The following is a 20,546-nucleotide window of genomic DNA, read 5'->3' on the forward strand; positions in this document are numbered from 1 at the left end:
AGTGTTAATTGCATCAAATAGTTCTGCATTTGTTCCCCCATCACATGGAGGTCTACTCCCTCTAGGGGTTTTTTTCATGGGCATCCCAGGGAGTCCTCATTGGCCGACCATAGACTATCTCTGCAGCTGACAGTCCGGTCCGCGAATGGGGAGTCACTTGCATTTGAAACAGTGCCAAGGGTTATACTTTTAGCCAATTTAACCCAGTTTCTTCAGTTAATTTAGATAATTTTTCTTTTAAAGTCCCGTTGGCTCTTTCCAGAATTCCTGCTGCCTGCAGTGCAGTTGCTGTTTAATTACAAGTGCTTTGCACAATTCAGTATTGATCCGAGCTACAAAATGTGGTCCATTGTCTGAGCTCACCATTTTGGGTACCCCAAAATGAGGAATGACTTCCGTTAACAACAACTTCACTACTGTATGTGCCATACAATTAGTGGTGGGGAATGCTTCAATCCATTTACTAAACACATCAATTATTACTAAACAATATTTATAGCACTGTGCTTTTGGCAATTCGATAAAATCAAGCTGTATACAAGCAAAAAGATCATCTGGCAAGGGGGTGGTTCCCGGAGGGCATTTAATACCTTTACCCTTATTATGTTTCATGCAAATGACGCATCGATCCAGCCGCATTTGCTGTATTCAAATCTGGGTGCCACCAAGTTTTTAGGAGTAGCTGTACCACTCCCTCCTTGCCAAGATGGGTACAAGAATGCAAATAATTAACAAGTAACGGCAATAAAGAATTCGGAATACAAACTTGACCAACTGGAGTCAGCCAGAGGTCTCGTGTCAAGGAGTGCGAACACCCCATTGACTTCCATAGTGTTCGCTCAGAATCAGAGGCGTCCCTCTGTAAATTTTGAATTTCAGCTATCTCTGGCATGCCCTTCGTCCGCAATGCAGGTACCTGGTTTAGAGCCTGATTAGCCCCACTGGGAACAATTAAAGAGGTTGATGAAGCTGCAGTTTTAGCAGCTGAATCAGCACGGGCATTTCCTAATTGAACAGGAGTGTCACCCTTCATGTGCGCAACACATTTAATAACTGCCAATTGACGGGGAAGCTGAATAGCATCGAGGAGATTTTTAACCCAAAGTGCATTTTGAATGGGAGTTCCCACAGAGGTGAGAAAACCTCGCTGTTGCCAGAGGCGGCCGAAATCATGGGGTCACGCCAAAGGCATATCTAGAATCAATGTAAACATTAGTACTTTTATCTGTGGCCAAAATACATGCTTGAGTAAGGGCGAATAGCTCGGCTTTTTGTGCAGAGGCAGGGGTCTGGAAGGCTGCTGCTTCCTGCACGTCAGTGTCGGTTACCACGGCATATTTCGACTGTGGGACGGGAAATGGGGAAATGGAAGAACTGCCATCAACATAAAAAATTAGATCTGGATTATCAATAGGCCTGTCTGTTAAATCTGGGCGAGGTGCGGTACGGAAGTGATTCTGAAGCAAACAATCGTGTGGTGGGTCTTCAAGGTTATCGGGGGGCTATTCGAGGAACGCAGCTGGATTTAAGGTTGAACAATAATGAAAAGAGAGGTAGGGGTTTTGCAATAGTGAAACATCATAGCGGCTCAATCGCGCTTGAGTCAGATGCTGGGTTTGCTGAGACGTTAGGAGAGCCACAATAGAGTGTGAAGTATGCACTTGTACTGGTTGGTGAAGGGTTAGATTAGAGGCTGCCTGTGCTAACAAATGGACAGCAGTAAGAATTTGGGTGAAAAGGTCTGTCATACATAGGTTGTGTGCTGGGGCGATAGCCAGGGCGTTTTTCAGGGTAATAAAAGATAGCTTTGCTGAATCAGGTAGTTCAAACTTAAGAGGAGCATTTTGAGAAGAATACGGAGTTAATTCTTTAGTATGTACAGTAACATTCGGAATCCATTGTCTGCAAAAGTTCACTAATCATAAAAAGGCTTACACCTTCTTGGGCGATGTAGGAAATGGGGTCTGCAGTATAGGAGTAATGCGTTCTTGAGTAAGGGAGCGATCAGTAGCACTAATTAGGACATCCAAAAATTTGACTTGTCGTTGGCCTTTATGAACTTTAGCGGGCGGGATCACATATCCCCATGAATGGAGACGGATGAGCAGGTAAAAGGTGTCACGCTGGTTAGCGATGAAATCAGGGCTGGCAAGGAGTAAGTCATCAACGTATTGAATGATGGTGGAGCCACCAGGAGGTGCTAATGTCGCTAACTGGGAGTGCAATGCCTGTGAGAAATGGGTTGGAGAATGAATGAAGCCCTGTGGAAGTCGAGTCCAAGTGTATTGCGTCTTCTTAAATGTAAAGGCAAACAAATACTGTGATTCAGGGGCGTGGGGTATCACAAAAAAGGGATGTTGCAAATCAAGAAGGGTAAAAATAGTCACTTCCGGTGGGACATTGCTAAGGATTGTCGCTGGATTTGGGACAATGGGATGTAAGGGTTCAACTATCTGATTAATAAGCCGGAGGTCTTGGACTAAACGCTATTCGGATGGTCTTCCTATCTTAGGAACTGGAAGAATCGGGGTGTTACAGGGTGATTGGCATGGTATCAAAATTCCCTGTTGAAGGAACGATTGAATCAGAACCGAGACTCCTTCTTCAGCCTCGGGCCGCAAAGGATACTGTGAAATAGAGGGTAAGGGCATATCAGGTTTGACTCTAATAACAACAGGAGGGACATTAGTGAGAACAACTTCGTGTTTGGAGGCTGCCCATAAATCTGCGGGTAGTTCATGAGTCATAGATTGGGTTGAATGATGATGGTGCAGTGTGCCAATGTGGACAAATGGGCGTTTAAAATATTCTAAAGTGCCTGCGGGTAGGGTTTGACTATCATTAAGGAAAGGATCAGCTTGTCCTCGTAGTGCAGCTGCCTGAAATCCCAAGGACTTGGCATTGTAGCCTTCGTTGACAGAAAGGGTCACGTGGGGTGATACAAGTCTCGACTGATGTCATAGGCTGTGGGGTAAATTGACAAGAAAGGCAGACCCTTCTTTTGTCTTGGTAAATGCTCTCCAAATCGGGCGAGGTTACTGTATGATCGTAGCAAAGAGTGACATGTGGATTGGGAATATCTAAGGGAGGTGAAAAGTGTGAGGGATCAAAATCAGTCGACCACCACTGTGGAGTAGTGAATAGGGGAAAGTTTCGAAGCTGGGCCTGCGGGATAGGTGATATAGTAATGCGGTTATCAAGGCTTGGGTCACTATATTCTCTCATCTGGACTCTATCGGGTGTTTTAAACAGTGGTACTCAGGGTTAACGTTAGCTGCCAGCATAGAACACAGAGCAATCAGGCGCAGGCACAGAAGTTATTAAATCTTGCCGCTGGTGACCTCGTATTTGAGACAGTTCTATAAACATACCATTATCAATGCACTGTATTACCGCTCCGAATTTGCAGTGTCTAATCAGCAACTTTCTAATCAAGGTGGATAGCCTAACTTGGTTCTTTTCCATATGCGCATTCCGTTTTCAAGATCTGTCAATTCTATACTCAATTTTAATTCTTTATCCTGCCAGCTGGCTAACAAGGAAGCATCCTTCAATTTTGGACAATATTCCCTCCATAGAGCAACTAACTTTTTAGCAGTTGACGCCCTATTATTTTCCTAAATCACTTGTTAAGCTTCTATTACTGTTGATAGGTCTTTAGTTGTTCACACAGCGTTTGCAGTACGCTGCCATTTTAAAAAGTTGTATCTAAAGTTTTACCCATTGCCCACTTTGTCTGATGCCAGATAGGTCCTTCCGATTACAATTTTAACAATTGATTAAGGAAATTACGTGTGTGATGTTTTATGTCAGGGTCCGCACGCTTTTTGCCCTGTTTATGTGTTATTAAGCAGAGTTATCCGCATCTGCAGTAGATTATAATTTAAATCACGGAGTAATCGCGCTCCGTACAAACTAATTAACAGCTCGAAGGTGACACTGTAAAGATTCTATGCCACCCGCCTTACAAAGTTAACGGGAACCTTTTATCGCGAAGGTTTCAGGTAATAACAAGGACCATGTTGGCATCAATATCTCTTTACCTCTTTCAAATAATCACAGCTTGAAACATAATTTTTAAAGTCAAAGTCTGAAAAATGAAATATGAATTCTTTCCCTCTCTCTCTTATCTATCTCTCTCCCTCTCTACATAACTCTGTCTGTCTTTGGAACTCTTGTTGCTCTTTCTCTTTATCTGCCTACCTCTCCATCTCCCGGGCTCGCTCTCTTTCGCTATCTCTAACAGTTCCTGTCTCTGTCGCTGGCTCTCTCTCTCTCCTTCAATCTCTTTCTCTGTCTCTCTTTCTCTCTCTTGGATTCAGCCCTTGTCCTTGCGGACAAATTTTGAACAAAAATTTTTCATTCTCTTTCGAAAACTTTATCTGTGTTATTCCATTTAAGTCAATTTGCACTGATTAATTTTAGAGGTATTAGCTATTCTTTGAGAAGTATTTCTTCTTTGTCAATTCAGAAAAGACCAACTGTCTGCTGAAATGGTTAATGTTTCCTGCAGAATCTAAGGGGCGGAGAACTTGGCGTGATGCCATTTACGTCTTTTCACGCAATCTAAAAACTTATTCATATTTCAATTACTCTTATTCGTAAAGTTACTTTCTTTTAAACTGATATAGTGTGAACTGAACAACTTTGAAACATTTTGGGAAGCTTGGGAACATTTGCAAGAGGAAATATGAATGTTTTGCCAATAGTTTAAAAACAATTCGAATATGCATATTGTTGTCCTTTAGAAGAACCACTTGTTATCATAATAAGGCCAGTACAACATTCCAAGCAGTAGTTAGTTAACATCATCCGATCATCTAAATTTCATGCAAAAGAAATGTTAAAATCCAGTCATTATTCCCAGCATGCTTCTAAATCGGTAACTTATTAACTTCACTTCTATAATTTCCTTATTGTGGATCTTTTAATCAATACCTTTTAGTCAATTATCATGTTTTCCGTAGAGAAGGGTTGTTCGATATTTACGGCTTGCGTCTGTGACCGAGTGCGTGTCGCTAAGGGGGATACGTTAGCAGGAGTTTCATTGGTAATGGGATCAGAAGTGGGAGTCAGGACTTGGGAAAGTGGAATTGTAAAATCGGGGAGCGCAAAATGAGGGTGGGGTCCAGGGTTCAAATTCTCCTCGTCTTCCGTATCGCTTGAATATGGGAACATCGGCATGCCAGAGCAACTGGGAGGATCCTCCTTTCCTATAATCTTACGAGCTAGCCCTATCTGTCTGGTGAGAGGAGGTTTCTTATTGCCGAATTGCTTTTTATCATTTTGATTGTCTTTATCCCAAAGCTCACATTACAATTTTAAAGTCTCCCAATTTTTCGCTTTACCGTTCACACACTCATTAATATCTCTTTTGCGGGCTTTATCTCTCCAACTCATTGTGATTGTTCGTTGCGTTAAGTGGACTGTTTTTTTCCACTGTAAAATTAAACAATTTGAAACCGGCATTTTTTTTTCCAGATTGCTTTTTTTTCACCCTCAATACTATTAAGTTCCAAGATCCCTGTGTTACCTAGTGGCCAGATATCGTTACCTAATTTATTGTTTAAAGCAGCGCTGCAGCCAATCTTCGAATATTACGTTCTTGAGAAGAGGTTTCTAAACATATGAAAAATAGAGGGGAATTGCCCCTAGCTTTGTCTAAAGTTTGTCGCATAATGTCAGTAAAATGTGCCCCAGGCAAAAAAAACGCTCAAACAAAATTTCTGGTACTAAATCAAATTGGAGGGTCCCCGACCCCAAAAATTACTGACAGGGTCCCTGACCCGAAAACAATTACTGAGAGGGTCCCTGACCCCAAAACTTATTGACAGGGTCCCTGACCCAAACTTATTGACAGCCTGTATAAATCTGATGCGGATGAAAAACGAGATCAACAAGGTCCCTGACCTGCTGCTAATTACACAAACAAAATGTACTCACAGTCAAATTTAGATTCGAGAACCGTCACCTGTTTAGTTACTTCCGTCAGGGATGAGGGGTCGCAGCACAGATCCGAGAGAGAGAGAGACCAAGGTCAATCTTACCTTGTGCCGGCGTCCGTCTCTTTACTCCGGTCATGGCTTTGATCACTTTTTCTCAGTCCCTCATGGAAGCTCACTTCAGGATATTGGATTTTTTCTCGCAGCGCCAAATGTTGTATTTTATATTTTCCCCGCGTCTTGACTGTGATAGAGAAATTCAAACAGCATTCATTAGGTAAGCAAAACTGAACTTTATTCACTAATTAGAACTGCTAGCAGAAAATGGCAGAAACTTGGAAAGTCGGAAGGCAGTCAATTACAAACTGCGGAGTCCGTCCCAAGTCTGCGATAGTACAGAAGAATAAGGCGATTCTTATACATTATAGGATCAAGATAACATGAATACAGCTTGGTCAGGAATTTGATTGAAAGTAAAACATAAGTAATAATCGTTACAATGGCGTCACCTTCTGACCTTTAGGGGACTGGAGTCTCATATCATTATCTTGTCTTTGTTTTAAGAAAGGGAAGAAGTTGTTTACATACAGGCAGAGACTGTTGTTCAGCTTGTTATGTATAAAGACTACTTCTAGCTCCAAGCCTTATCTAGACTCTCAGAGTCACCCAGTTCCCAAGACATGCTGACCTCGGCTGTCTCTGTATTCTGGGCCTTAGGTTATATGAAAATCAGTTTAAATTCACTTGTACCAAGAAGACTTGACTAGTTTTCCCATCATGCCATTATTTGCTTCACACAATACTACATATCTATCTCTTTCTGAAACCTATTTCCTTTACTTGTTTTTGCTAAATCACCATCTTTCTTTCTTTTAAATCACTCAGTCATTTTATTCTGTCTATTATAATTTGAAGAATTACCACAATTTGTAATTGAATGAAATTGGGCAGCATGGTAGCACAAGTGATTAGTAGTGTGACTTCACAGCACCAGAGTTCCAGGTTCGATTCCCTGCTGGGTCACTGTCTGTTCGGAGTCTGCACGTTCTCCCCATGTCTGCATGGTTTCCCACCGGGTGCTCCGGTTTCCTCCCACAGTCCAAAGATATGCAGGTTCAGTGGATTGGCCATGATAAATTGCCCTTAGTGACCAAAAAAATGTTAGGATAGGTTATTGGGTTACGGAGATAGGGTGGAAGTGAGGGCTTAAATGGGTCGGTGCAGACTCGATAGGCCGAATGGCCTCCTTCTGCCCTGTATGTTCTAAACTGAACTCCTGTATTCACTAAAGACAATCAATCTGACCTAATCTTATGTTGACAAATAAAGTTTACCAGTGACACAAGCTGACAAATACAGTTCAACTGAACTTTGCCAAAAAGCACAGACTTGACCTCTGTTATTTGGGAACGAAGAAGGGATAACGGATATCCAGGGTTCCGAATAGACACAGAGATCCATCAGGGGTCTATCTACAGGAAAGGCGGTGGGGGAGTGGAGAAGGGTAAGGGGGTGGTGAATGCGTACGGGGAGAAGGCGAGCCAGATGCTGGTGCACCAGTTGACGAAGCAGGAGACTGCGAGGGAGACCGGGAAAGTGAAGGATGCTTCTACCAGCGCAATTGGGTCCCCAGGGCCTCCACCAGCTCCTCTTCCACCTTCGGGATCTCCAACCCCTCTAAAATCCGCCTCATCGCCTCCGCCCCGGCTGGGGGTTCCGACCCGTACAGCTTGCTATAGAAGTCCCGAAACACCCCATTCTCATTGGTCGGGTCCAAGACCATATTCCCTCCCCCATCCTTCACTTTCCCGGTCTCCCTCGCAGCCTCGGGATCAACGAGCCTCTTCATGGTATTTTACAGCTCGGCCTCATGAGCTCACAGATATTGAATCAGCTAATTGAATCAGCCATCATCTTCACCGCCTCCGAGAGAGCCCCGGAGAGCACGGGGTCGAGAGACCTCCTGAGGGTCAGGCCGCTATGTTGAAAAGGCGGCTCCACCCCCACTGAATCCGCCTGTGCTCTTTTATCAACGGATTTCTTAATCTTACCTTTTCTAATCCCGATGTCTTCCAGAGACATGACAACAAATATTAATTCAAGGATCAGGTAGATGAGTGCCGAGCAATCAGGATAAATGACGGATTCCAGCCGAGTGGCATCAGAACCTGCGGAAAAGCAGCTACTCCTGCGCCGCATCACATTGTTCCCACCCAGACAGATTTCTGATGACCAGGGAGTCGAGGGTTATGGAAAACAGGCAGGAAAATGGAGAGAAAGCTGAGATGAGGAGGGAGTTCTTCACTCGTTGTGGAGCAGGGTGAGAATGGAGGGAGAGTGTGTGGGATGGAGATTTACAGCCTTTGCGGAGTGAGAGAGGATAAAATGTTCCAGAGGAATTAAAATTGTCTGTTCTGAGTTTCTATCCTTTACTGACAATGATGTCTTTTGTAAATTGTTTTTACAGGATATTAGAAGAGGAGGAATTACAGACAGAAATCTCAAAAGTCACATCTCGATCTGCCAGAGTCGCTCGGTTCATCGGGGCCTGAATATCATCGGCCTTTGAATCGAGAAGGGAGGAAAAATGTTTGTCTGTCCCGTTCGCTTCAGACGATTTTAAACATCAGTGTGACTGGAAAAGCACCGAGACACACACACCCGAGTGAGAGTGTTCCAGAGCACTGACTGTGGAAAAAGCTTTAACCAGTTACATAGCCTGAAAAAAACATCACACCATTCACAGCGGGGAGAGACCGGACACGTGTTCTGTGTGTGGTCAAGGCTTTGACTGATTGTCTGATCTGGAGAGTTACCACGAGACCCAAAACATGGAGAAACCGTGGAAATGTGAAGTCTGTGGGAAGAGATTCAGAGTCCGATCTAAGCTGGAGATTCATCGACGCAGTCACACTGGGGAGAGGCCATTTACCTGCTCTGTGTGTGGGAAGGGATTCACTGAATTATCCAGCCTGAAGTCACATGAAAGAGTTCACACTGTGGAGAAGCCGTTTACCTGCTCTCAGTGTAAGAAGGGATTCAGACATTCATCCACCCTGAAGTCACATCAGCGAATTCATACTGGGGAGAGACCGTTCACCTGCTCTCAGTGTAAGAAGGGATTCACTGTGTTATCTAGCCTGATGTGAGAAGGTTCACTGTGTTATCCTAGCTGAGTCACACCACGGTTCACACTGGGAAAAAGCCATTCACCTGCTCTCAGTGTGGGAAGGGATTCACTCAGGTATCCAACCTGAAGACACACCAGCGGGTTCACACCGGGGAGAAGCCATTCACCTGCTCTCAGTGTGGGAAGGAATTCACTGCGTTATTTAGCCTGAAGTCACATCAGCGAATTCACACTGGGGAGAAGCCATTCACCTGCTCTCAGTGTGGGAAAGGATTTACTCAGTCACCCCACCTGCAGGCACACCAGCGAGTTCACACTGGGGAGAGACCGTTCACCTGCTCTCACTGTGGGAAGGAATTCAGAGATTTATCCACCCTGCGGACACACCAGCGAATTCACACTGGGGAGAGGCCGTTCACCTGCTCTCAGTGTGGGAAGGGATTCGCTCAGTTATCCAGCCTGAAGATACACCAGCGGGTTCACACAGGGGAGAGGCCGTTCATCTGTTCTCAGTGTGGGAAGGGATTCAGACATTCATCCACCCTGTGGAGACATGAGCGATTTCACACTGGGGAGAAGCCGTTCATCTGCTCTCAGTGTGGTAATGGATTCACTCAGTTATCCCACTTGAAGAGTCACCAGCGAATTCACACTGGGCAGAAGCCATTCACCTGCTCTCATTGTGAGAAAGGATTCCGACATTCATCCAGCCTGCAGAGACATCAGCGAGTTCACACGGGGAGAGGCCATTCACCTGCTCCGATTAGCGGAGGCATTGAGTGATCCATCTACCTGCGGAGACACCGGCGAGTTCCCACAGGGGAGAGGCCGTTCATCTGCTCTCAATGTGGGAACACATTTTGTGTTTCATCGCAACTACTGAGACACCACCAAGTTCACAAATGATTGCAGGGATTGGATTCTGCTGTTATTGTTTCTGCTCTCAATTACATTCGGAACTGCAATGTATTAATCCTGTCAGTTGCTCAATACGGATGGTCGGGGTTTCTTTCTGCTGGAACGACTGGTCTCGCAACGTTTCCTCCAGTGGGCTGATGCTCTTTGAGCTTTGTTGCGAATATGTGGTTTCCAATTTCACAAGGGTCACAGAGTGGAAGTATGTTGGAAGTTGGAAGATATTTAGTTCCCATTTCTGTTTGGAACCCCCTAAAGCATGCCACGTTGCCATGAAGATGGGCTATAGTGGTTACATGGTTCTTTGTTTAATTTTTCTGGGTGTTTCTCAAAGAAGGAAACTGTTGAGGTATGAGAGACAGGTTGTCTGTGGGAGATTTGGAAATTGCAACAAAAGATTAGTCAATAAACAGACATCTGCGAGCATTTAAGGATTTATTACATATTTGCAACAAATACACATTCCTTTCAGGAACAGAAACTCCACAGGAAAAGTGATGCAGTAATTCTTCCCACCTACTGAGACACCAAAAGGTTCACAATTGATGGCAGGAGTTGGCTTCTGTTATTGTTTCTGCTCTCGGTTATATCCAGCGCTGCATTTCGTTCATTTTCACAGCTGCTCAGATATAAAGTCCTTTAAGAATCAAAAATCCAACAGGAAAGGTGATGCAACCGTAGCTAACAAGAAAAGTTACAGATTCCATTAGATCCAAGGAAGAGGCTCATAAAGTGGCAAAAATAGTGGTAACCCTGAGGATTGGGAATGTGTTTTAGAATTCAGCAAAGGAGGACCAAGAAACTGATGAAGAGAAAATAGAATATGAGAGCAAACTGGGGAGAACTGGAAAAGCTCCTATAGGAATGTGAAAAGGAAAAGATTAGCAAAGGCCAATGTGGGTCCATTCCAGACAGAGACAGGAGAGTTTATAATGGGGAATAAGGAAATGGCAGAGAAACTAAACAATGTGTGTCTGTCTTCATGGAAGAAGATACAGAAATCGTCCCAAAACACGAGAGAACCAAGGGGTTCTCACAATTGTGAGCATGAGTGAAAAAGTAGCACTGGAGAATTTTTTGGATGAAAAATTAATAAATCCCCAAAAGCTGATGCTCTACATCCCAGAGTGTTGAAAGAGGCGGCTATAGAGATAATGGATACATTGGTGATCATCTTTCAAAATTCTATAGATTCTGGAATGGTTCCTGCGGATTGGAAGGTGGTAAATGTAACCCCACTATTTAAGGAGGGAGAGAGAAAATGGGGAACTACAGACCCATTAGCCTGACATCAGTAGGAGGGAAATTGCTACAATCTATTATAATGGATGTGATAACATATGAATTAGGAGCAGGAATAGGCCCTCGGCCCCTCGAGCCTGCTCCACCATTCAGTAAGTTCACGGCTGAACTAATTGTAACCTCAACTCCACACAGGCCCCTTAGAAAATAAATCTGGGAGATAGTTATGGGGAACAAGGAAATGGCAGAGGAGTTAAACAGATATTTTGCAGCAGTCTTTATGGTTGAAGAGACTTTGAACATCCCATTAATGCTAAAGAATAGGGGGAGGAATTAAATCACTGGACAAATCATGTTAGACAATCTAATGGGACTAAAGGCAGGTAAGTTCCCGGCCCTGATGCTTGCATCTTAGGATCCTAAAGAAATGGCTACAGAGACAATGGATGCATTGGTTATAATTTTCCAAAAATCCTTGGATTCTGGAGAAGTACCGGAGGATTGGAGAACTGCAAATGTGACATCCCTATACAAAAAGGGAGTGAAGCAAAAAGCTGGTAAATGTAGACCAATTTGTCTAACTTTATTGTTGGAAACATTCTGGAATCAATTATTAAGGAAGTAATACCAACATATTTGGAAAATCACAATAAGCAGAGTCAGCATGACTTCATGAAAGGGAAACGATGTCTGGTTAATTTATCACAACCAGGATAGAGGGGAACCAGTAGATGTGATGTGTTTGGACTTTTGGAAGGCGTTCGACAAGGTACTTCACAAAAGGGTTAAGTTATAAGATAAGAGCTCATGATTATGGAGCTCGAATATTGGGATGGAAGAGAATTGGTTGATGGACAGGAAACAGCGAACTGTAACCAGTGGGGTTACACAAGGATCAGTTCTGGGACCACAACTGTTTATAATATCTCATAATGACTTGGAGGTCGAAGCGAATGTACTAGGTGCAATAGAACATACAGTGCAGAAGGAGGCCATTCGGCTTATGAAGTCTGCACCGAGCCACTAAAGCCCTCACCTCCACCCTATCCCCGTAACCCCTCCTAACCATTTTGAACACTAAGGGCAATTTAGCATAGCCAGTCCACCTAACCTGCACTTCTTTGGACTGTGGGAGGAAATCGGAGGAAACCCACACAGACACGGGGAGAACGAGCAAAGACAAGTTGCGAGGAGGGGGGTACAAACAATTTGCAATGAGATAGGTTATGTAAGTGGGCAAAAAGTTGGTAAATGGAACATAATGTGGGAAAATGTGAATTTCATTTTGGAAGGGAAACAGTATTATTTAAATGAAGAAAAACTGCAGAAAGCTGCAACACAAAAGGACTCGGGGGAACTTGTGCAGGAAACACAGGAAGCTAGCAGACAGGTGCAGCAGGTAATCAGGAAGCTAATGGAATGTTGGCCCTGATTCCAAGGGGGTTGGAGTATAAGAGTCGGGAAGTCTTGCTGCAGCTGTGGACCAGAGGGACCCGTCTCAGAATAAAGAGGTGCCAATTAAGACTGAGATACGGAGAAATGTCTTCACTGAGGGTTGTGAGTCTTTGGAACTGAGAGCTGTGGGGACAGAGTCCTTGCCTATATTTAAGGCTGAGATAGATTCTTGATCAGCGAGAGAATCAAGCATTACAGGGAAAGGGCAGGAAAGTGGCCAAGAGAAATGCTGGATCAGCCATAATTGAATGGCGGGGAAGGGCCGAATGGTTTACTCCTGTTCCTATTTCTTGTGGTATTCCTGCCGCCCCCCCCCCCCCCCCCCCGATAACCTTCACCCCCTTGATGAACAGGAATCTATCCAGCTCTGCCTTCAAAATATTCAAAGACTCTGTTTCCACTGCCCTTTGAGGAAGGGAGTTCCAAAGATTCACAACCCTCTGAGAGAAAAAAGTTCTCCTCTGCCTTAAATGAGTAACTTATTACTTTTAAAGTGACTCTAATTTCCAGATTCTCCCACAAGAGGAAATATCCTTTCTACATCCACCCTGTCAAGGCCCCTCAGGACCTTATACGGTTCAATCAAGTCACTGAAACTCCATCAGACACAAGTCCAGCCTGTCCAATCATTCCTCATAAGACCAGCCTCCAATTCCAGGTATGAGTCCAGTAAACCTTCTCTGAACTGCTTCCAACACATTGACATAATTCCTTAAATGAGAGCAATACTGTACACAGTGCTCCAGATGTGGTCTCACCAATGTCCTGTATAACTGAAGCATAACCTCCCTACTTTTGTATTCATTTCCCCTCGCAATAAAAAGTTACATTATTCTATTAGCATTCATAATTTCATAATAACATCTGTTATCCTTATCTGGTCTGGCCTACATGTGACTTCAGACCCATAGCAACGTGGATGACTCTTAACTGCCCCCTCAAGGGCAATTAGGGATGGGCAATAAATCCTGGCACAACCTGCAATGCCCACAACCCATGAACACATTTTAAAAATGATATTTCGTTCAAATCAATCACTATAGGGGCTGGTTTAGCACAGTGGGCTGAACAGCTGGCTTGTAATGCAGAACAGTGCCAGCAGCGCGGGTTCAATTCCCGTACCAGCCTCCCCGAACAGGTGCCAGAATGTGGCAACTAGGGGCTTTTCACAGTAACTTAATTGAAGCCTACTTTTGAGAATAAGCGATTATTGTTAATATATTATCGTCCGCCTGCATCATTGTTATGTGTAACAAGGTCAAGGAAGCCATGTTAAACTCCAGCATGTGACGACCATTATTTTTTAAATGAATAGTTTTTCAACCAACATTTTTCCATAAATGATTGAACTCATAGAAATTGTTCAAACTAACATTGTTCCAGAATTTTGTAAACCTATAGGACATAATATGTTGTTAAAGTCTGGCACAAGTCCAAGTCCCATTGTTCAATCCAATCAAGGTTCATAAGAAAGAAAGGAATAGCCTTCTACAAAACAAGCTCTTTGCACCAATGTATCTTTTGTTAATCAACAATATTGATCAGCTACCAGTCAGTAACAAATGACTGAATAAGTAATGAGCTAATTGAGTTAGGATTAATGAATCAATAATGAATTAGTAGTTATCGTGAAAGACTGGGTTTTATTTGCTGTAAAAATGTAAAAGCTTAATTCTGTGTATGTAAAGAATGTGCAATGAAGATAAATGTACTGGCAAGAGAGACCTTCAAGCTCTGATTAGCCGCAACATTTGAAACTGTATGAATAAGGGATTGTTTGAATCAGATAAAGAGATCGTATGAAACAGTTCCAATGTATACATAGGATCATAGAATTCCTGCAGTGCAGAAGGAGGCGATTTATTCCATTGAGTCTGCACCGATCCACTGAATGAGCACCCTACCTTGGCCCACTCTCCCAACCTATCCTCATTACCCCTTAACTCCACTTAACCTGCTCATATTTGGACTGTGGGAGGAAACCAGAGCACCTGAGGAAACACACGCAGACATGTGGAGAAAGTACAAACTCCACACAGTCACCCAAGGATGGAATTGAACTTGGGTCCCTGACGCTGTGAGGCAGCAGTGCTAACCACTGTGCCGCCCCTGTCTACGATACTGAAAGAAGCTGGTGTAAGCAATTGGGGATCCCAATTAAATTAATCTAATGGCCAAATTGACCAATGGTCATGTTACAACAGGCCCACTCTGACGTGAGGTAATGGTCACTTTGGGGATAAAAGTAGAGGTTCTGAAGGTCTTCCTTGCTGGCCAAGTACTGAAGATTCCTGAGGCCGAGTTCCCAGGAAATTTCTGTCAAAGAAGGAGCCAGACTCCTGAGGCTGAATTCCACAAGAATTACTGTCAAAGAAGGAGCCAGAGAGGGTTACGCTGCTACAGACTGATCATGACCGCATCAGCTTCACCGCATGAAGCTGTAAATAGTCAATGTCAAAGTTGATCAGTAAACCATTTTGATTTAATAAACTTCTTTTAAAATTTACTATCCAGAGAATTTTGCCTTTGTCTTACTTAGAACAGTACAGCACAGAACAGGCCCTTCGGCCCTCGATGTTGTGCCGAGCCATGATCACCCTACTCAAACCCACGTATCCACCCTATACCCGTAACCCAACAACCCCCCCTTAACCTTACTTTTTAGGACACTACGGGCAATTTAGCATGGCCAATCCACCTAACCCGCACATCTTTGGACTGTGGGAGGAAACTGGAGCACCCGGAGGAAACCCACGCACACAGGGGGAGGACGTGCAGACTCCACACAGACAGTGACCCAGCCGGGAATCGAACCTGGGACCCTGGAGCTGTGAAGCATTGATGCTAACCACCATGCTACCCTTGCTAACCACCATGCTACCTAGTTGGTTATAGTCTTGTCTGAACCAAAGTGAATTTATTAAATGGTAAGTTGGGATGGCTGAAATCAATCAAATACAGTGACCACCCACATGTACTTTGTGTCAGAGTGACACTTCTCATTCCAGTCCCAGGAGACTGGGCCACGGGTGAGCAATGACGACCGCACCTCCCACAATGCCCCATTCTGGGTAACCCGCTCTATCCGCCGCATGGACAGGCAGCCCCGGGACTGCATGTCCAAGGGAGAGCGGCAGCAGCGCATTTGCAGGATAGTGCTAATCCCATTGGCCAAATTGTCTGCGTTGCACGAGTCAAAGGTTCTCCCAGCGACACGTGACATCCCCTTTCAGGCAGCCGGCAACCAATGGAAACTATTGGAGGACTGGAAGGACTCTGGTCCTCCAGCCAATCAGAGCGCGGGCTTTGTTTGAATGAAGATTGACCTTCACACAGACTGAAACCTCCTTCTGTCTCCAACATCTGTGAGTAAAAGACTTTATTTTCCGCCCTTTCCATTTATTTTCTTATTCTGACCTTCAATTGGTGATTTGGAGCAATTGAAGGGAAAGAAAGGGAATCAAGTCTTTATCAAACACATTTTTTGGGGCAGAACACATTTTTTAGGGGCAGCACCGTAGCATAGTGGTTAGCACAGTTGCTTCACAGCTCCAGGGTCCAAGGTTCGATTCCTGGCTTGGGTCGTTGTCTGTGCGGAGGCTGCACTTTCTCCCCATGTCTGCGTGGGTTTCCTCCGGGTGCTCCTGTTTCCTCCCACAGTCCAAAGATGTGTGGGTTAGGTGGATTGCCCATGCTAAATTACCCTCAGTGTCCAAAAAGCTTAAGTGGGGATTAATCGGTTACGGGGATAGGGTACAGATATGGGCTTAAGTAGGGTGCTCTTGGTAAGGGCTGGTGCAGGCCCGATGGGCTGAATGGCCTCCTTCTGCACGGTAGATTCTATGACTTTTAGTCCAGTAATATAGACATATATCTGTCTGGCAGCCTGCATTTAAATTTTGATGTTTCTGAGTCCAGGACAGGAAGCATTGAGCTTGGATCTGTCAATCAGCCTGAATCAGCACCTTCAGGAGAATTGGGAGGGTGAATATTAGATACAGCAAAGTGAGAATGGAGGGAGAGTGTGTGGGATGGAGATTTACAGCTTTTGGGGAATGAGAGGGGAAAGAATGTTCGAGAGAAACTAGAATTGTCTGTTCTGAATTTCTATCCTGTACTGAAAGTGATAACTTTTGTATATTGTTTTTCCAGGATATTAGAAGAGGAGGAATTACACACACAAATCTCAAATGTCATATCTCGATCTGATAGATTCACTCGTTTCCATGGGACCGGAATATCATCGGCCTTTGAAGCTGGAAGGAGAAATGTTTTCTGTTCTGTCTACTTCAAAAGATTTTTTTTTAAAAATAATTTTTATTGAAAAATTTTGAATTTATACAACGACATCAAACCATACTAAAATACCAACGATAACAGTAATGATACCAATCATGAACCTTCGCCCCTCCTCAATGAACAACCCAACATATTAACAACAACTAAAGTTAACACAATGTTAAGTTACATAACCGTAGCGAAAAAATATAGAAACTATGATAAGGAACACCCCCCCCCCCCCCCCCCCCCCCCCGGGGTGCTGCTGCTTTTGACCAAGGTACCTATCTTTGAGCCAGGAAGTCCAGAAGCTTCAAAAGATTTTAATCATCAGTGTGACTGGAAAAGCACCGAGACACACACACCCGAGTGAGAGTGTTCCAGAGCACTGACTGTGGAAAGAGCTGTAACTAATTAAAAAGCAGATTAAAGTTATCACATCCTTCACAGCGAGGAGAGACCGTACATGTGTTCTGTGTGTGGATGACGTTTGAACTGATTGTCCAACCTGCAGAGTCACAAATGCATCCGATCTATGAAGAAACCGCAGTAATGTGGTGGCTGGGAAGGATTCAGATTTCCATCTGTGCTGGAAACGTATCGTCGCATTCACACCGGAGAGAGGCCATTCACCTGCTCTCTATGTGGGAAGGGATTCACAGCCCCATCTAAGCTGGAGAGTCTTTGCCGCAGTCACACTGGGGAAAGGCCTTTCACCTGTCCTGAATGTGGGAAGGGATCAGTCATTCATCCAACTTACCAACACACTGACGGGTTCATACTGGGGAGAGGCTCTTCACCTGCATTGAGTGTGGAACTGAATTCCCTCGGTCAACTTATCTACAGATACACAAGCAAGTTCACACCGGTGAGAGGCCATTCACCTGCTCCAGTTGTGGGATGAGTTTCAGGAATTCTTCCAATATGATGACACATCAGCAGGTACACACTGGGGGAGGCCATCCATCTGCTCTGAGTGTGGGAATCGATTCAGTGATGCACCGGCCATGCGGACACCAGCGAGTTCACACTGGGGAGGGGCCATTCACCTGCTCCATGTAGACCACACCTGGACTGAAGACTATGAGGATGATAACGGGAACATCTGGACAACCGCCTCCACATTCATCACCCTGTTCTTCCTGAGCATTTCCTACAGCGCTGCAGTCACTCTGGTGAAGGTGAGAAGATTCAATCCTCTCACACTTCAAACTGACAGAAGCCGTTTAAAAACCCTAAATGTTTGATTGATTAAAAACTCTAACATCAATGTTCCAGATCATAAACATCTGCTTCATCATTTTCTCTCTCTTTTACAGATCAAGTGATCAGTTGACGTTCGGATGCTGTAGATTTTCCTCAGCTGTTTATTATGATCTGTGTGTGACAGAAATACAATATCTCCTCTTGGTGACTCTAACAGTAATATTCTCTCAGTTTATTATGCTGCATCTGTAACTGAGACAACCATGGACAGTATTTCTGCTTTTCAGTTTAAAATGTACAAGATAATTTTGGCTGTAATGTAATTGTGGCTAGTAATTTCTCTCAATGTCATGTCTAAATAAGTAACTTACCTCGAACCTTATTCACAACTGTTTTCTTCCCTTTATATTGAGCTCCTTTTCTCTGGTGTCTGTTACAGTTGTACATACATTTGGCAGCTCAGAGGGCATGTGTTCTGTTCTCAGTGTGACCCTCAATCGTTATGTTCCGTTTTGTCAACATCTAAATAAACTTTTGTGTAATATTTTCTCTGAAATTTTAATAAATATTGAATGAAAAATTAAGAAAATAAGACTAATCTGAACTCCTTTCTCTAAGGTCCATCGGCACTGATCCTTTTCCCCGATTATACAGCGTTCTCCCCTTTCCCAGACAGATAGTTCACACCAGTCCTGTCTGGGATGTGTCTGAACTCGAGGCCCCTCAGTGAAAGAGCCACTGCGCCACCAAGCGGCCCATCCGGGTTACGACACCTTCACCTCTGACATTTTATGGTAAACTCCAGAGACAGAATGCCAGCTGAAGAATTCCACAGATTCACTACCCTCTGATGGAAGAAATGTCTCCTCACTCTGTCCTAAATCTGAGACCCGTTCCTCTAAGATTATGCCCTCTGGTCCCAGACTGTCCCACAAGAGGAAACAAGATGATTTTTCAGGCTGTGTAACTGGTTGAAGCTCTTTCCACAGTCAGTTCACTGGAACACTCCCACTGAGGTGCGTGTGTGTCTCGGGGCTTTTCCAGTCACAATGATGTTTGAAATCTCTTCCCACAGTCAGAACAGACAAACACATTGACAGTTTGTGATATTTAGGTCCGAATGAATTGAGTGACTGTCAGATCTTGATGTTATATTTGGTTCGAGTTGCCCAGCTGCCAAACCTCCCGTTCTAATGCCTGAAAAAGAAGTTTTGAACCAGAATATTGTTCCCAGTGTCTCTGAAACACTCTGTCCGCTGAGGAATCCACTGGGCGTGGAAGGTGTCAAGCATTCCGGTGGATACCACATGCTCCCTCTGCAAGACCACTGGGAATAGACAAGACCACGGACAGAAGTCGGCAGCCAGAGTAACCGCCCACCCCCTCCATAATAATAATAATCTTTATTGTCACAAGTAGGCTTACATTAACACTGCAATGAAGTTACTGTGAAAATCCCCTAGTCACCACACTCCGCCGCATGGTTGGGTACACAGAGGGAGCATTCAGAATGTCCAATTCACCCAACAGCACGTCTTTCGGGACTTGTGGGAGCAACCCGGAGCACCCGGAGGAAACCCACGGGGAGAAGGTGCAGACTCCACACAGACAGTGACCCAAGCTGGGCATCGGATCTGGGACCCAGAAACTGTGAAGCAACAGTGCTATCCTACCCCACCCAGCTACAATGCACTGTTTTAACCAGACTCAAAGTAGATTCAAGATGTCACGCTCAGCACAAGAATATTAGATATTATAGACTGTCAGATCCACAAACTCTGCCAAGATGGCTGCAACTTAACAGGTTACTGTGGACATTAAACTGTGGGCAATATTTGATGCTGTGACCAATATTTAGTTAAACACGGACCTGAATAAGGAAACTTTGCAGCCACCTGTGAAGTTTAAATGTGTCGTGTCAGGATGAACCAGCATTTGAGGAATATGAAATCTCGGGACTGTTGGTCTCCAAGTGCCGTATTGAACACAGGAGAATGAGCTTGAATTGGGACAGAGATAAGCGTAAGTGAGCATCGTAAACTGCTATTGTATCGGGGTGTTCTGGGCCCCAGAGTTTTAACCCTGCAGTTAATTGTCAGGGATGCAGTATAATAAGCCCTGAACAAAGCAAATGTGTGTGTGAGAAGCACCAGGAACCAGCTGAACCAGCAGAGCTGAATGTCTCCCAGTGCAGCCACAGGACTGAACTTATTCCAGCTTCCAAGTCCACCTGAGAACCAACCTCCTGGCTTTTCATCTACAAGAATACGTGGGTTTGAGTAGGGTGATCATTGCTCGGCACAACATCGAGGGCCGAAGGGCCTGTTCTGTGCTGTACTGTTCTATGTTCTATGTTCTAAGAACGTTTGAGGACTTTG

At 44.3% G+C, this 20,546-nt stretch overlaps 1 protein-coding gene and 1 long non-coding RNA gene across 2 annotated transcripts; both read left to right on the forward strand.

The window, feature by feature from the left end:
• Nucleotides 1-9,120: 9,120 nt before the first annotated feature.
• On the forward strand, nt 9,121-10,413 carry LOC119951533 (gastrula zinc finger protein XlCGF8.2DB-like; the record flags this gene model as incomplete). Its single annotated transcript, XM_038774730.1, has 1 exon — nt 9,121-10,413. A coding segment is annotated over one exon (735 nt), but the record flags the coding sequence as incomplete, so codon positions are not given.
• Nucleotides 10,414-17,279: 6,866 nt separating this feature from the next.
• On the forward strand, nt 17,280-18,757 carry LOC119952257. The gene is made up of 2 exons (XR_005457797.1): nt 17,280-18,143; nt 18,282-18,757. It is a non-coding gene; the product is annotated as an uncharacterized LOC119952257 (long non-coding RNA).
• Nucleotides 18,758-20,546: the final 1,789 nt, after the last annotated feature.

This window comes from Scyliorhinus canicula, chromosome 17 (genome assembly GCF_902713615.1).
Source record: "Scyliorhinus canicula chromosome 17, sScyCan1.1, whole genome shotgun sequence".
NCBI classification, from domain to species: domain Eukaryota; kingdom Metazoa; phylum Chordata; class Chondrichthyes; order Carcharhiniformes; family Scyliorhinidae; genus Scyliorhinus; species Scyliorhinus canicula.